This window comes from Rousettus aegyptiacus, unplaced genomic scaffold, assembly GCF_014176215.1.
Source record: "Rousettus aegyptiacus isolate mRouAeg1 unplaced genomic scaffold, mRouAeg1.p scaffold_m13_p_15, whole genome shotgun sequence".
Taxonomy (NCBI): Eukaryota; Metazoa; Chordata; class Mammalia; order Chiroptera; family Pteropodidae; genus Rousettus; species Rousettus aegyptiacus.
In genome coordinates this window covers 597,055-610,048 of record NW_023416290.1, presented here as the reverse complement: position 1 = coordinate 610,048, position 12,994 = coordinate 597,055, and the positions used below count along the sequence as shown (strand labels likewise).

At 49.2% G+C, this 12,994-nt stretch overlaps 1 protein-coding gene and 1 long non-coding RNA gene across 3 annotated transcripts in view; one reads left to right on the top strand and one right to left on the bottom strand.

Moving 5' to 3' along the window:
• MMP16 (matrix metallopeptidase 16) overlaps nt 1-5,728 on the bottom strand; it is a 120,830-nt gene extending 115,102 nt beyond the window's left edge. Inside the window, exon 1 of one of the 2 annotated variants that reach the window (XM_036232744.1) lies at nt 5,435-5,728. In XM_036232744.1, the coding sequence (XP_036088637.1) occupies nt 5,435-5,566 (132 nt within the window). In that variant the 5' untranslated portion in view covers nt 5,567-5,728. The remainder of the gene's footprint in view (nt 1-5,434) is intronic. The other variant, XM_036232745.1, reaches the window with a different exon arrangement.
• A 1,125-nt stretch (nt 5,729-6,853) lies between these two features.
• On the top strand, nt 6,854-11,117 carry LOC118611965. The gene is made up of 3 exons (XR_004954557.1): nt 6,854-6,916; nt 7,471-9,413; nt 9,758-11,117. It is a non-coding gene; the product is annotated as an uncharacterized LOC118611965 (long non-coding RNA).
• Nucleotides 11,118-12,994: the final 1,877 nt, after the last annotated feature.

Here is a 12,994-nt window from a genome sequence, read left to right as displayed (position 1 = left end):
AATACAGAGCTGGCCTAAGCTCCACACGGAACCCCATTCCTGCTGTGGATCGGAAAGCACTTGGGCCTTGCACCGGTTGAAACAAACAGACCATCGACTCGTGAAGGCCTATTTATCTTTGATGGTATTAGGGAAGATGAACAGATTTCAGCCGACTGAGTCTTGTAAGAAAAGGTGCGAGCTGAACTTGACACTCTATGATAGTAACAGATGACAAGACAAAATGTGAAAAGCACATTGCTGAACTAAACTGTCTAAGAAAAACCCACGGGAAGAACATGTACTGATGTTAGCTTGGTCGACTTTCAGTATATCACACTTTTTAAAAAGAAAAAAAGGCATTAACATAAAATCTTCCTGGACCAGCTGGTGTGTCCTAACCTGACAGACTTTATGTAATTAGATGCTATCACGCCAGTTACCTTCAAATCAGCATTTATTTTTTTTACAAATGATAATGACATATGAAAAGCACGAGCATTCGACCATGTGAATGCAGGTTCCCACCTATTTATCTAATGAGACAGGCATTTACTTAATCATCCAAACAACCTACGAGGCAGGCACTATTAGTGCCCCCTTTCACAGATGTGCACACCGAGGCTCACAGAAATGAACTAACTTGTCCACCATTAACTTAATAATTCACTTGCTAGTAGAGGAGCTGGAATTAGAATCCAGGCATCCTGGTGCCAGGATATGTGCTCTTAACCCCTCCGATACCTGACAATGAAAATGATTTGGTGAACAGAATTATATTTACTGATACTTTAAATCGTAATGGAAAATATGAAAAATGATTTTCTCAACTTGAAATATGCTGAAGGGTCAGAGAGTTCCTGCAGGAGCATAAAGAAGTAAATCTTTCTCTTTGGATGTTGACTGAATTTAACTAATTGATTCTAATGTTCAGTGACTCTTTTTCGGTCCTGAAATAATTGTGATTGGTTATTTACCAAATATTCTAAATAGGTACATTTGAGTAGGCATTGAAATAAATTTACATAAAACAATTGATTAAACCAACTCCAGAGAAAAGAATTGCACCACTGAACAGGTGCATTCAAATTTTCTTATGTTAACAACCTGAAAGAGCGTGAAGAAGAAAACGTAGAAACTTTAGATCTCCTGCTCACAACCTGACTCTAGAGATTTAAAAAAAAAATAGCTGCTATGGGACCCGACTCTTCCCTTACGTGGCAGAAGAGACTGTAGAGCAGAGCCAGTGGCACAGAGGGGATGGGCTTGGCCTGCCACGCCCCGTGGAGTCCTCGAAGGCGGGGAGACACCCCACCTGCTGACATGTGCTCGCCTGGAAGGGTTTCATGACAGACCCTACTCAGGCAGTTCTAAACTGCGAAATGGTTCAGGTGGGACGCACAGGAAAAGCCGGAGAGCCGAGGACCATTTGTCTCTCGGTCACTGCCTCTGGCCCTGGGAGCACTCTGAACAGCACACCTGGGGTGTCCTGTACAGCTTGGGGGCTTGCAGCAGACAGAAACCTTTAGGACTCAGTCACACAGGCCTTGCTAACCAGTATCAACTACCACCGCGGGGAGTTACAGGGTGGAGTCAGAAGAGTCCCTCAGTACTCAACCAGGTGATGGTGACACCGGGCTCCCACGCGCAAATGAAGCGAAGCTTGTTGCTGACTGACGCAGGAGAACACAAGGATTATGGAAAGAGTGGCCCGATATGTGACATTTTAAAATCTTTAAATCTTTTATCTTTGGAATGTCTCTCCACGAATTACTGCAAAGTTTACACACAGTACACAGCCGCTCCAAGCAAACACTGACCTTTTGGGTAGATTAGGATGAACCTGACGAAGTAAAACAAAAAAAACAAAAACACTAAATCAGTTAAAGAAATGTACTGCAAGAAAAATGCAGGAAATGTTTATACTCAGTATTCATAGTATTTGTCATAAAATATCTTTATGAAATCTAGAACCCCTCTTCTTTCTCTAATTAGGAACAACGAAATCAATTTTTCTTTATCAAAATTTTTTTTTTGTCACAAAGAAGTAATCATCTTATGCTTTGATATGTGCATCATTCAGAGAATTACATGTGTTTATTTTACCATTAAATTCTTTAAAGAATTTTCCTCACTAGAAAACAATATTGTTTCAAAAACAATAAAAATACGTTGTTCATATATTTAACATTTGACAAACTGTCAAAGTTGATGATAAAAGTTCTGAATATTATGAACTACAATCTATCTTAAATTTCAACACACAAAAAAAGCTTGCAGTGTACCAAAGACAAAACAAACAAAAGGATCATGAAAACCTCCGTGACAACAAGAAAATTATTTTAGAGACGAAATAGTTTTTTAGAGCACAGCGATTGAATCATGATTCCCTGCTAACGAGTGAGCTCCTCGGACCAATGATCACCTTGGTTGCCGAGCGCTGTCCAATGGCAGCAGTCTGACTTCCGGTTACTACCAGCAACGCCCCTCCTTTGCATCATGCTACCGCTTACACACGGGAAGGCCCACTCCCACACGCAAACATCTTTAAACGAGTGTATACTAAGAATATGGCATTAACCGGGGTTCTGTCTGAAATGGGTAAGGAGAGGAATGAACTGCATCTCTGCACAGCAGTACCCAGGGCTGTCAGACCCTGCCTCAGCTGTAAATGGTCCTTTCTGCTTCTTAAAAACAAAACCAACTCAGAGGAACGCCCCTCCCCCTCCCTGTCTCTCCCACAGACTTTCATCAGCATATTAAAAAATATCTTCTGCTCTGATCATTAAAAATGTCCAAATGTCTACACTCTTAAAAATCAGATGGGAAAGAATTAACATGAATACCTCTACCTAATTCCCCCACCTCCAGGAGAAAAATGTGTTGGTTTTTATATTTAAAATTGTAGAGATAAAAAAGGATTGGGGTGCCACTGATTGTGAAGTTCAGTGGGGAATGAAGCATTGTAATCTCAGTCATCAGCACAAAAAGCATCTGTCAGAGCGCCCTTCCAACTATAATAACTCGGCGTGCTCACTAGAAAAAATTATGATCGTATGAGCTTCATGCATGATTGATACCATTGCTGTTTATTTTAAGACTGTCCTTGAGAATCAATCAAATGAAGCATGGCCAGTGTAAGTTTTGCAACCAAGAATGAGAAACATCATACGAATGCCCTTTCTGAAGACGACGTGATGGCCTGTTCTTCCCATTACTGTTTCCTACCAAAAAGAAGCATCTAATAAAAGTGAATTGGGCAGAAATTCCTATCAGAGGCTATCCTGTCATCTCGTGTTCTTTACAGTATGTTGAATTAACCAGCAGCTACACATATGATTAAAGAGAGCGAGGGTATCATTACACATGAAGAAGCGTATGAAGCTAACTAATAATATGCTCAAGTGCTGAACAAAACATTGGGGAAAAATACAGCTATCAAACACAACCTACTCTAAATAATTAGAAATGTCCTGTGTATCAAAAAAGCTTTGTAAGGTCTCAGATGGCAATGCCTCTTATCTTTCATAATTAAATCTTTGCATTGCATAATAAATATGCTCTAAAAATGAGGAAGTAGGTTTTTTCCATAAGCCCCCTTTTCACTCATATCTTGAATAAAGAGAAGATACAATGGAAATTCAAAATGAAATCTTTTTTTAGTAAAATCATAACTTTATCCAGCATAATATCTGATTAAAGTGACTGAGGTATTCAAAGTAGGAAGGACTACAATCAAGTTTATGTTTAGCCTCAAAAAAAAAAAAAAAGAAAAGAATCATCAAAACATGATGCTATCCCAAAGATGTCTGAGAGCAAAGCCAAGACTTTCGGGAAGCTGCCAGCCTTGGTGAGCAAGAAGAACCTAGCCCTGACTTCCAAGCACCCCCAGGACCCACCTGAGCACCGCCAGCCCCACCACCTGCGGCCACAGGCTTTCTGCCTGTGACATTGTAAGTAACGGCCTGCCACTCACATTCCTCCAGTCTGTGAGCCAATTACATCTTCATGTCGACATTACATTATGTCTTGATTTAAACGACAGGTACAAACATCCACCCGTGGCATGCAATTCCGAAAGTTCGAATTTGCAATGAAGAACAGTGGGCATTCACCCCCTTCCCATCTCTTTTTATACAGAAAGTAAAAGTTGTATTTTTCAAAGAGTTAAACAGTTTTTGGATTTCAAATTGGTTTTTTGGGTTTTTTGCATAATATAATCCTACTTAACATCTGTGAACTTCTTTAACTCATTTGGTAATGGTTGTTACTTTTTAAAATACTTTCTCTACCAACTATCACTTATTACATTGAGTCCTAAGAACAGTTTCTATAAACAGGCTGATGTCAGAATATGCTCTCACACGTGGCACTCAGGCACCTTTATATGTAAATCTGTCACATGAAACGTTCAAATACTGTGCAACAGGTTCTGCTATTGTGTAAACACACTCCCAACAAAATGACAGGAAGCTCTAAAGGATCAACAGTATAAGGTAAAAATCACGTGATTTTTGGAGAGACGAAATTCTTCTGCGAGGCCAGAAGCAGCTCTGGGCAGGAGTGCATCTCACACGCCGCTGGGGCTGTGCGGGACCCCGCCGTGCGGAGGTGAGTGTCAGAGGCCGGGCGCGCACATGCCTCCGCGGACTCACTGCGCTTCACTGGCTCCAGCGCCCAGTGGATGACAGGAAGGGGACTCTGGCAGAGGTCTGGCAAGTCCTCACCCTCCGGTTCCCTTTGGCTTTGTGTCTGCCTTTTCCCTGAGCTATCGTAGTCAAGCCAATGGAAGTCTAAAAGCTGACCGTTCTGCCACGAGAGTGTGAAATCAAATTAAAAACACACCTCAGAACTATTGCACTGGGCCACGTTGAGGTTCGCGTGGCGGGGGAGGGGCGCAGCAGACACTTAAAAAGGGACGGATTCCACGTCCTGCGTGTCGCCAGCGCCAGACTCAGTGTCTTAACTTAGGGCTGAACGAAAAAGGACTCGGGCTAGTCCAGCGTTTCATCACGAAGTAACGTCACTAAATGCAGCAGCACCCCCCCTTGCCCTCCGGACCCTGCTCGTAACCCCCTTTGTTAGACACGGCACACGGGAGAGCGGTTCCCCGAACAATGCCGGGGCGGCACCGATGCCGGGCAGCGACCCCTGGATGCCCGAGCAGCGGACTCCCTCCAGCTCGAGCCGCCTCCCGGGGCCGCACGTCCGCCTCTCCCGGCGGCAGCGAGGACGGCGCCGCCGCGGCCGAGCGCGCAGCATCCCGCTTTGTGCCTCGGGGATAACGGACTCGGTCTGCGCGCATCCCTCGCCCACCCCCGGGGAAGCTCGGCTCGGGTCTGGGCTGCGGGCGACACCGCTCACACCCCGTTCCGAACGACCAGGACCCGAGGGGCGCCCGAAGCGTCTCCGGAGCAGCGGGGCCGCGGGGAGGAAGGAAGCCTGGCGCTCTCACCTCCACATTGAAATACTGCTCCGTTCCGCAGACGGCAGCACACACAATCCAGAGCAAGGTCTGCAAGAAAGCCGCCCCCGAGTGCTGCACGAGACCCAGCCGTCTTCCAGAGCTGAGGGCGAGTAAGATCATAGTGGACCGCGCTCCGGCGGACGCACGAGCTCCCCGCGCCTTCCCTCGCCGTCCTCCTCCCTCCCGGCTTCCTCTCCGAAAACTCCTGGTGGGAAGGAGCCCGCAGGTTCACCGCGCCGGCCGGAGCAGGGCCGCGCTCGGCAGCCCGCGAGCGGCGCAGGCAGTTCAGCGGCTGCCCGCGGCCACCATCGCCGGCCGAGCCCCGGGCCCCGGCCCCGCGCCGCGTCCCGCCCGCGCGCCCTGCTCCGCGTGCGCCCTGTTCCGCCGCCGCCTCCGGCTCCTGCGGAAGGGCCGCCGCTCCGGGCTCCTCGCCGCTGCCTCTCGGTCCCTCCCCTCCGCGCTCCCTCCAGAACGTTCATCCGTAATCTACATAACTCCTCCTCCTGCCTTCCTCCGGGTCCGCTGGCTCCGCGCCCCGGCGCGCGCGCGCACACACGACCACACGCGCGCGCGCGCGCGCACCATACATACAGCTGCACACGAGCACACACGCACGCACACGCACATCTGCACACCGGCACACGCACACGCGCGCATCTGCACACACGCAGCAGGCGCGCGCGCTCCTCGCACGAGCCGGCTCGCTGGGAGCCTCCGCGGCGCCTCGCCCTGCGGGCGGCCGCCAGCGACGAGGGCCCTGGGCGGGGACGCGGTTTGGGCAGACCCCCACCAGGCCCTGTCACCTCGCCCCCCCCCGCGGAGCCCCTCGAGGCACGTTGGCCCTCCCTGCTAGGCACGCGGGCGCTCCCAGGCGCGGCCCTGGCCGAGGCTGACAGCGACCCGCCCTCCATCCACCCTCCGGGAGGTGGGGCGCTGGTCATCGGGGGACGCTGCCGGGGTGGTCAAGTTCAGGAAGCCGGAGGTGCAAGTCCGAGCGCCCAAACTTTGTTGGGGTCCACGGACCGAGCCTGTGGCCTGTTGTTTCCCCGAGTTCCCTCTGCCATCGCCACGCCCGCCCCGCAGGCTCCGGGAGTGGGCACAGCGTGGGGGGCGGGGGTCTGGTCGAGCGCGAAGAAAACGCTCACTTTCCAAAGGTGTTCAGGCCGGTGGACACGCGTGCACGCTGGGACCCAGGGAGGGTGGTCCCGGGTGTCAACACCGCGCTCGGGAGCCGGTGGGCGCGGAGCCGGCTGGGCGGGGAAGGAGGAGGGAGCCGCCTTAGCAACCGCCGCGCGCAGACGGCGGTGGGGGCGCTGGCGCGGCGGCGGGGCGCTGCCGCGGGGGGCGGGGAGCTGCTGGCGGGAAGCGCGGGGTCCCTGCGGGCTGGGGACTTCAGGAGGCTGCCAGCACGCCTGTAGGCTCAGCACCGTGAGGCCGTGGACCGCGGCGGCACCCGGCGGCCCCGGGCAGGTGACGCTTTGGCGGAGGACGGTCGGGGGAAGCCGGGGCGGGGCCGCCGCGTGCGCTTCTCCCCCGCAGCCAGCAGAGGGGCGGCGGGGCGCACGCGAAGGGAGTGGGCGCGGCCGGTGATACGGGCGGCTCCAGGTAGGACAGCGACCTCCGGCAGGTGGAGCAGGGAACTGACCAGGCTCACGGTGCGGGAGGGCTGGGCAAGCGAGATTTAGGGCTGCAAGAGGTCATTCTTGGTAAGCAGATGCGAAATGGTGAAAAACACTTTGCCAGAAATTGCATGGGAAATTGTAACAGAAACAGAAAAAAGCTGAGGAATGGGACTTCGCGGCTGCTTCAATAGCGGAAGGAAGCCTGACCACCCGCTTTGACCCGAGTCTGGGGACGTTTTCCTGGCTGTCTGCTCTGAGCACAGCATGTCCGGGCCACAAGGGAATCTGGGAGACATAACAAGAAATACCTTCTGCCGGGCAGCCTAACAAAATTCACAGCCTGTTTCCACACATGGTATCTCACTGAAGTCTCAACATCCCTGTTTTGTCTTCGTTTCACAGGTGGGGAAAAAGATGGTCATAAAAGATAACTTTCCAGCAAAGCACTCCAGGGGCCACCTTCGCACCTGAGCGTCCTGGCTCCCAGCTCGTGCATGTCCCACTACATTCCACTGGCTTTCCGCACAGAAATTCACTTCTGCTTTGAACAGTTTTTTTTTTTTTTAACAGTTTATTGCCCAGAGATTGAGATGGCTTATGGAAAAGAAACAATCAGGAGGCAGCAGGAGAGCAAAGCCATCAGATAGAAATTATGGGGTGTCAAGTGCCAATATAAAGTTGCAAAATGTGATGGGGAGTTTTTGTCAATAAGTCGAGAGTTTAGTAGAGTGTGTACATTGTATCTACCAATGTGGTAATTAGAGAGGGAAGAGGTTGGAAAAATTTTTATACATTGTATCTTGCAAAGTGCAAAATTAGAGAAGATATACAGAAAGATAACTTATACATTGTATCTAGCAAAGTGTAAATTACAGAAGAGATACAGGGGGAAAGTTTATACATTGTATCTAGCAAAGTGCAAAATCAGAGCAGGGAAGAGATAGGGAAAAAAAGGTTATACTCTTTTCCTAATCCTTGAGATAGCACTGAAGGGGAGGGAGGTAAAACGAATTTGTGCAAGACAGTACATGAGGAGACATCTCGATGCTTTAGTCCTTGCTAAGAGAGCCAGAACATCTGAAGATTCTATCAGGGAGGGGTTTCTCAAAGGAAACACCTCCCACCTGAGCTAGTAGGACACCACATTTGCTGAAACAGGCAAGCAGACAGGGCCCAAGTATTTTAGACAAGAATAGGTGTCCGGGAAGGCCATCTTCAAACGATGCAGAGGACTGGCCATGGGGAGACACGGCACGGAGAGGGCAGTTGGGACAAGCACCTGCACGTGGAGGCCTGGGCTTCCACGAGCCGCCCCAAGGGAAGTGAAACGGAGGAGCCCTGCAGTCAAAAGATAGTCTCAAACTAGTGGTTAGCAACACTGATGATCTCAAACATTTATTAAATTCATTAGTGGACATTCACTGAGCAATGGATGCGTGAATGAATGTTCGAGTCTCCAAAAACACTAACAGAAACAAAATATTGGGACAGACGCTTATGGACCATAGCAATTGTGTAAGGACTTGGGTAATTACATCTGCAAGATGCTACAGAGGAGAGTATAAGTAGTTGATTTTCCCTGAGGTTTTTGGAGAAAGTGTCACAAAAGTGGTGGCTCTCAGCGGGCATCTCGTAGGAAGAGTACACGTCTACTAGGTGGATTGGAAAAGAAAGGCGATTTCAGAGCGGTGTGCGATGCAGGAATGAACGTGCAAGGCGCACGTGGACTACCACAGATGCTCTGTCCGGCTGGAGGCCAAGGTGCGTGGAAAGCCAGGTCAAGGTCAGAGGTTACATGCAGACATCAGATGAGTGTCCTCTGTGCTACCTCAGGCTTTAGACTTGACCCAAAGGAGTACTTGGGAGATCACTCGGACATAGTCACCTTCTAGAAGTTACCACATGTTTCACTTCACATGTTCCTTCGGGCCTGTAATACCTCCAGTCTTTGCAGACCTGAGGGCAGTGCCAGCCCAATAAGCCCAATGCAGCTGCCCCCCCAGAGGGAGGGGCTCAGCTGGCCACCCGCAGAAAGCCGATCACTTAGTCAGCTGTCATCTGACCCACAGGCTTGTCTTTTCAGGGGCAGACTCCTGAAGAAGCCCGTCCTCACATCTCCGCAGCGCTGGCTCCTTCGTGAGCAGTCTTAGCCGAGGACCCGCTTTCCTCTGCGCAGTAAGATGACGCGTGGAATGCCACCCTTCCCCGCAGAGGATTAAAGGGCTCTGTCCTCACAGCTCTTGGCTCTGCTGCCTGCACTCTGTCCAGTACTTTCTTCTCATAACTTCACAAAACTAATGGCCAATCTCAGTACATGTGAATAAAGACCATGTGAATTAAAAGAGGTAAATGAAAAAATAAATAAGAAAGGAATAATTGCTGCTGGCAGAGTTTAATAGCAATTCGACGAAATGCGACCCAGGAGAGAAGGGGTCTGAGGGAGGGAATGATACATACAGCTCCCAAGAGGGAAATGACAGACACTTAAAAGCGAGCAGCTGGGTAGCATGCGGAAGTGGGAAGGGTCAGAACTACCTAAAACCACACCACAGGTCGACAGTATATCACAATCACCATCGAATCGAATTTCTTAATAAACCAGAGCCTTCCAGAGCTAGAACATTACAGAGTAAGTTCTGTGTTCTCTCTTCACGTCAGTGAACCTGCCATGTTTCTGTGTTTAATTCAGAGTCTGGACCAGGGCTGAGCTCCTGGTCTTCTCACGCACCAGGTACAAGCGGGGGCAGCGTGAGGGCAGTCATCCGAGCCTCGTCACCCGGCGGGGCCTCAAGGTCCAGAGCTCATCGGCAGTGCCTACCCTCCGTCCGCAGCAGGCCCCCTGGCGCACACGGGGTGAGGAGGAGAAGGCGCCAGCTCCCGCCGCTGCCCATGAGGGTAGTACCAGCTCATTTCCTACACTGGCCGACGCTCTTTTCAACTCCGTAACTATGAGTGTTTCTCAAATATGTGATTTCCTGCTCATTTATTTGTTCATTCATTCCTCCACTCAACATTCATTAATCACTGTAAAACAGCAAGCAACTGAGGGTGTAAACAAATGAATGTGAAGTGAGCTAAGGCGGACCACGTCAGTTTGGTTCCGATCCAAGACACATGAGAACGACAGCGCTGACTTTAACGTTGTTTCCTGTGGATTCGGGGTCAACACAGCGAGCTAGTGGACGAGACCTGGGGCGGGGTTCCGGTTTCGGCGGTGGAAATGGCCGGCGCCCCCGGCTCCTCGTGCAGGAGCATCGCACGTCTGGGGGGCCAAGCGGCTGGGAGGTCCCAGGAACCAGCAGAGGAGAGGAGAGACCGTGGTGGGCAGCCCTTCGCACCGTCGGGGGGCCCCAGCGTTGTGTCTGTCGCCCTGTAAGGCCATCCCTCCCTCCGGCGCCACGCGCGCCCTCTCCCCAGGGACCTCGGGTCCCAGCACGCACCTCAGAGCCCCGCCCTGCTGCCTCCGCCCGCCCGCGCCCGGAGACGCTTCTCTGCCACGTTGCCTGTAACTCCCGCGCTGTGGACTTCGGATCTCCAGCCTTCATCCCACGCCTTAGAACCCATGCCCTCACTCTCACTGAAAGCGCAACACCACCCCACTGAAAGTCCGCCCCCTGTCCTCACATGGCGGATCGCTTAGTTCCCTCGTTCCAACCGGACCCACTTTCCCTCCCGCTAACCGGGAACACCGCCTTGACTCCGCTACTAGTGCATGCTCGGGGCTGAGTCGGCCCGGCAGCTGTCCGGTCCTCCTGTCCCAGACCCCGCTGCTTCGCTCCCCCGCCGGCACCTGCAGCTCCTCACTGCCCCCCGCAAGTCCCCGCCCGCGACGGTTCATGACGCCCCACTGCAGCGGCCTGCAGCGTGTGGCGCACGCGCATGCTGCCTTTCTGGCTCCAGCGAGTCTCCCTGGCAGTCTGCCGAGGCCGCCGCCCCTTTTACTTTCTGGCATGTCAGTTTCAACATAGACACAGCATTAAGTCGGAAGAAAAAAAACTTTAAGTTCTTTTTCAAATTCCTCTGTATTCAGAAGAGAAGATCGAGGCTCAGTGAGGTTAAATAAATCATGTATTTGGTTGAAAAAATCTATTCTGATTTACAGTTGATTGCTTTTTAAAGGAAAAATGTATTGTAAACTATTTTAGACGTGCAAGAAAACACCATGAACAAACCACAGAGTTTAAGAAAAAGTGCACTGCTGTTTCGCCTATGTCACACACATAATTACAGCAGACTAAAGATGGACAATACTCTGTGGATTGTCAGGCTTTCCCAGGTTAGCGTGTGGGGCTGGACGTGATGAGAAAGGTCACTCGCCGGTGACTGACAGAATGAAGAGGAGAAACTGAGAATTCCTTTAGACACTGCATAGCTTTAGGAGAGTCGTTTCATGCTCTTCATCTATAAAATGGGATTTCATACCCTCTGGGAAGTTGTGGAAATTAAATGAGATATTATGTTGGGAGCATTCTGTAAATTTTTTAATACTAAAGAGCACAAGGAGTTATAATGGCTGTGACTATTGCACACTGTCCATGCAAAAAGCAGGCTACAAAGACTCACCTGGACTCTGGTTTACAAAGGAGGTTAAAAAAAGAGAAAAAAGGAAGGAGGGGGAGGGGAGGAGGGAGAGAGAGAGAAGAAAAGAGTTGAAAATGTTCAGAGCGAAGACATGTAAGAACATTCCTAATAAGTTACATTGGAGAGTAACAAGAGTTGCCTGTTTAACTGGTATTAATAGAAATGATAATGATTTTCATTTCTTAGCAAAGAAAAGGGGCTGTAGAATGGCAGTCTTTAACATTGTTATCAAAATATAATTAGTCCCTTTTGAACTATTACCTAGTATATTAAATGTACTTTTCATTAGTTCACTGGCAAAGAAAAGGAAATGGAAAACAGAATGGAAATTAGGTTGGCATCCTTAAAAGCCATAAGATCACAATAAAAATGTATGACATAGAAGTGAATATTTTATATTAAATTACACAGGCACTGAGTTAGAATTTAAACTCAGGGAGTTCAGAGAAGCTTTAAGAGCTAATTTCCAACGATAATGCGAAACTAAACATCTAAGTTAAAAATCCCTTTCCTACATACAAGATCAAAAGTAAAAGTGACGAACTCATGTCAACGTGGCTGTAATGAGAGGAAGGACAGAACGGGAAGGTGAGAAAGGGCACGGGGTGGCCACTCCGGTGTGCGCAGCGCTCCCAGTGTGCTTCCTCGTTTCAAAAGGATTTTACCTCACTACGCTTTGATTTCCTTATGCTGGAAAAGGCAGAATCATTCACATGTTGCTTCTTATTAAGGAATGTAACGTGACAATGAGTCTCGCCACACAGGTCATGATCCGGCTTGCTGTCTCCCCCTCTGTGGAAGGCAGGGCATTCTAACTGTCTGAGAGTCAGCGGGGGTTACTATTCACGCACACTTATACTCCCCTGAGAAACTCGCTTTCCTGTCATATATGTTAGATGCTCTCGTTGTTTTACTAATATTATTAAGATAACTGATTCTGTTTATATCAGAATAGTGTTGTTTTATCATTCACAGCGTCAAAAGCAAGTGACTCATTCCTTGTAAATTATAAAGCAATCAATGTCTGGAAATCTGGACACATAAACATTTACTTCTTTGAAAAAATAGCTATGAGCATTTCAAAGTAGCTACGATTTACAGAATCTTTGTTTATATAATTAGAATGGAAGCACTGTGATTTCAATATAAGAGCATAAGTCCATGTCAGTAATCATAACTGACACTACAGTTAATAGTTTTTTTTTGGGGGGGGTGGCTAAAATATATGACTATTGTCTATAAGATTAAAATTTATCCAAATAAAAGTCCTAAAATTAATTTTTTAAAAATTATCTAAATTATTTGCACCCAAGATTTTCTTCAACATCAGATATCCTCATCTTTC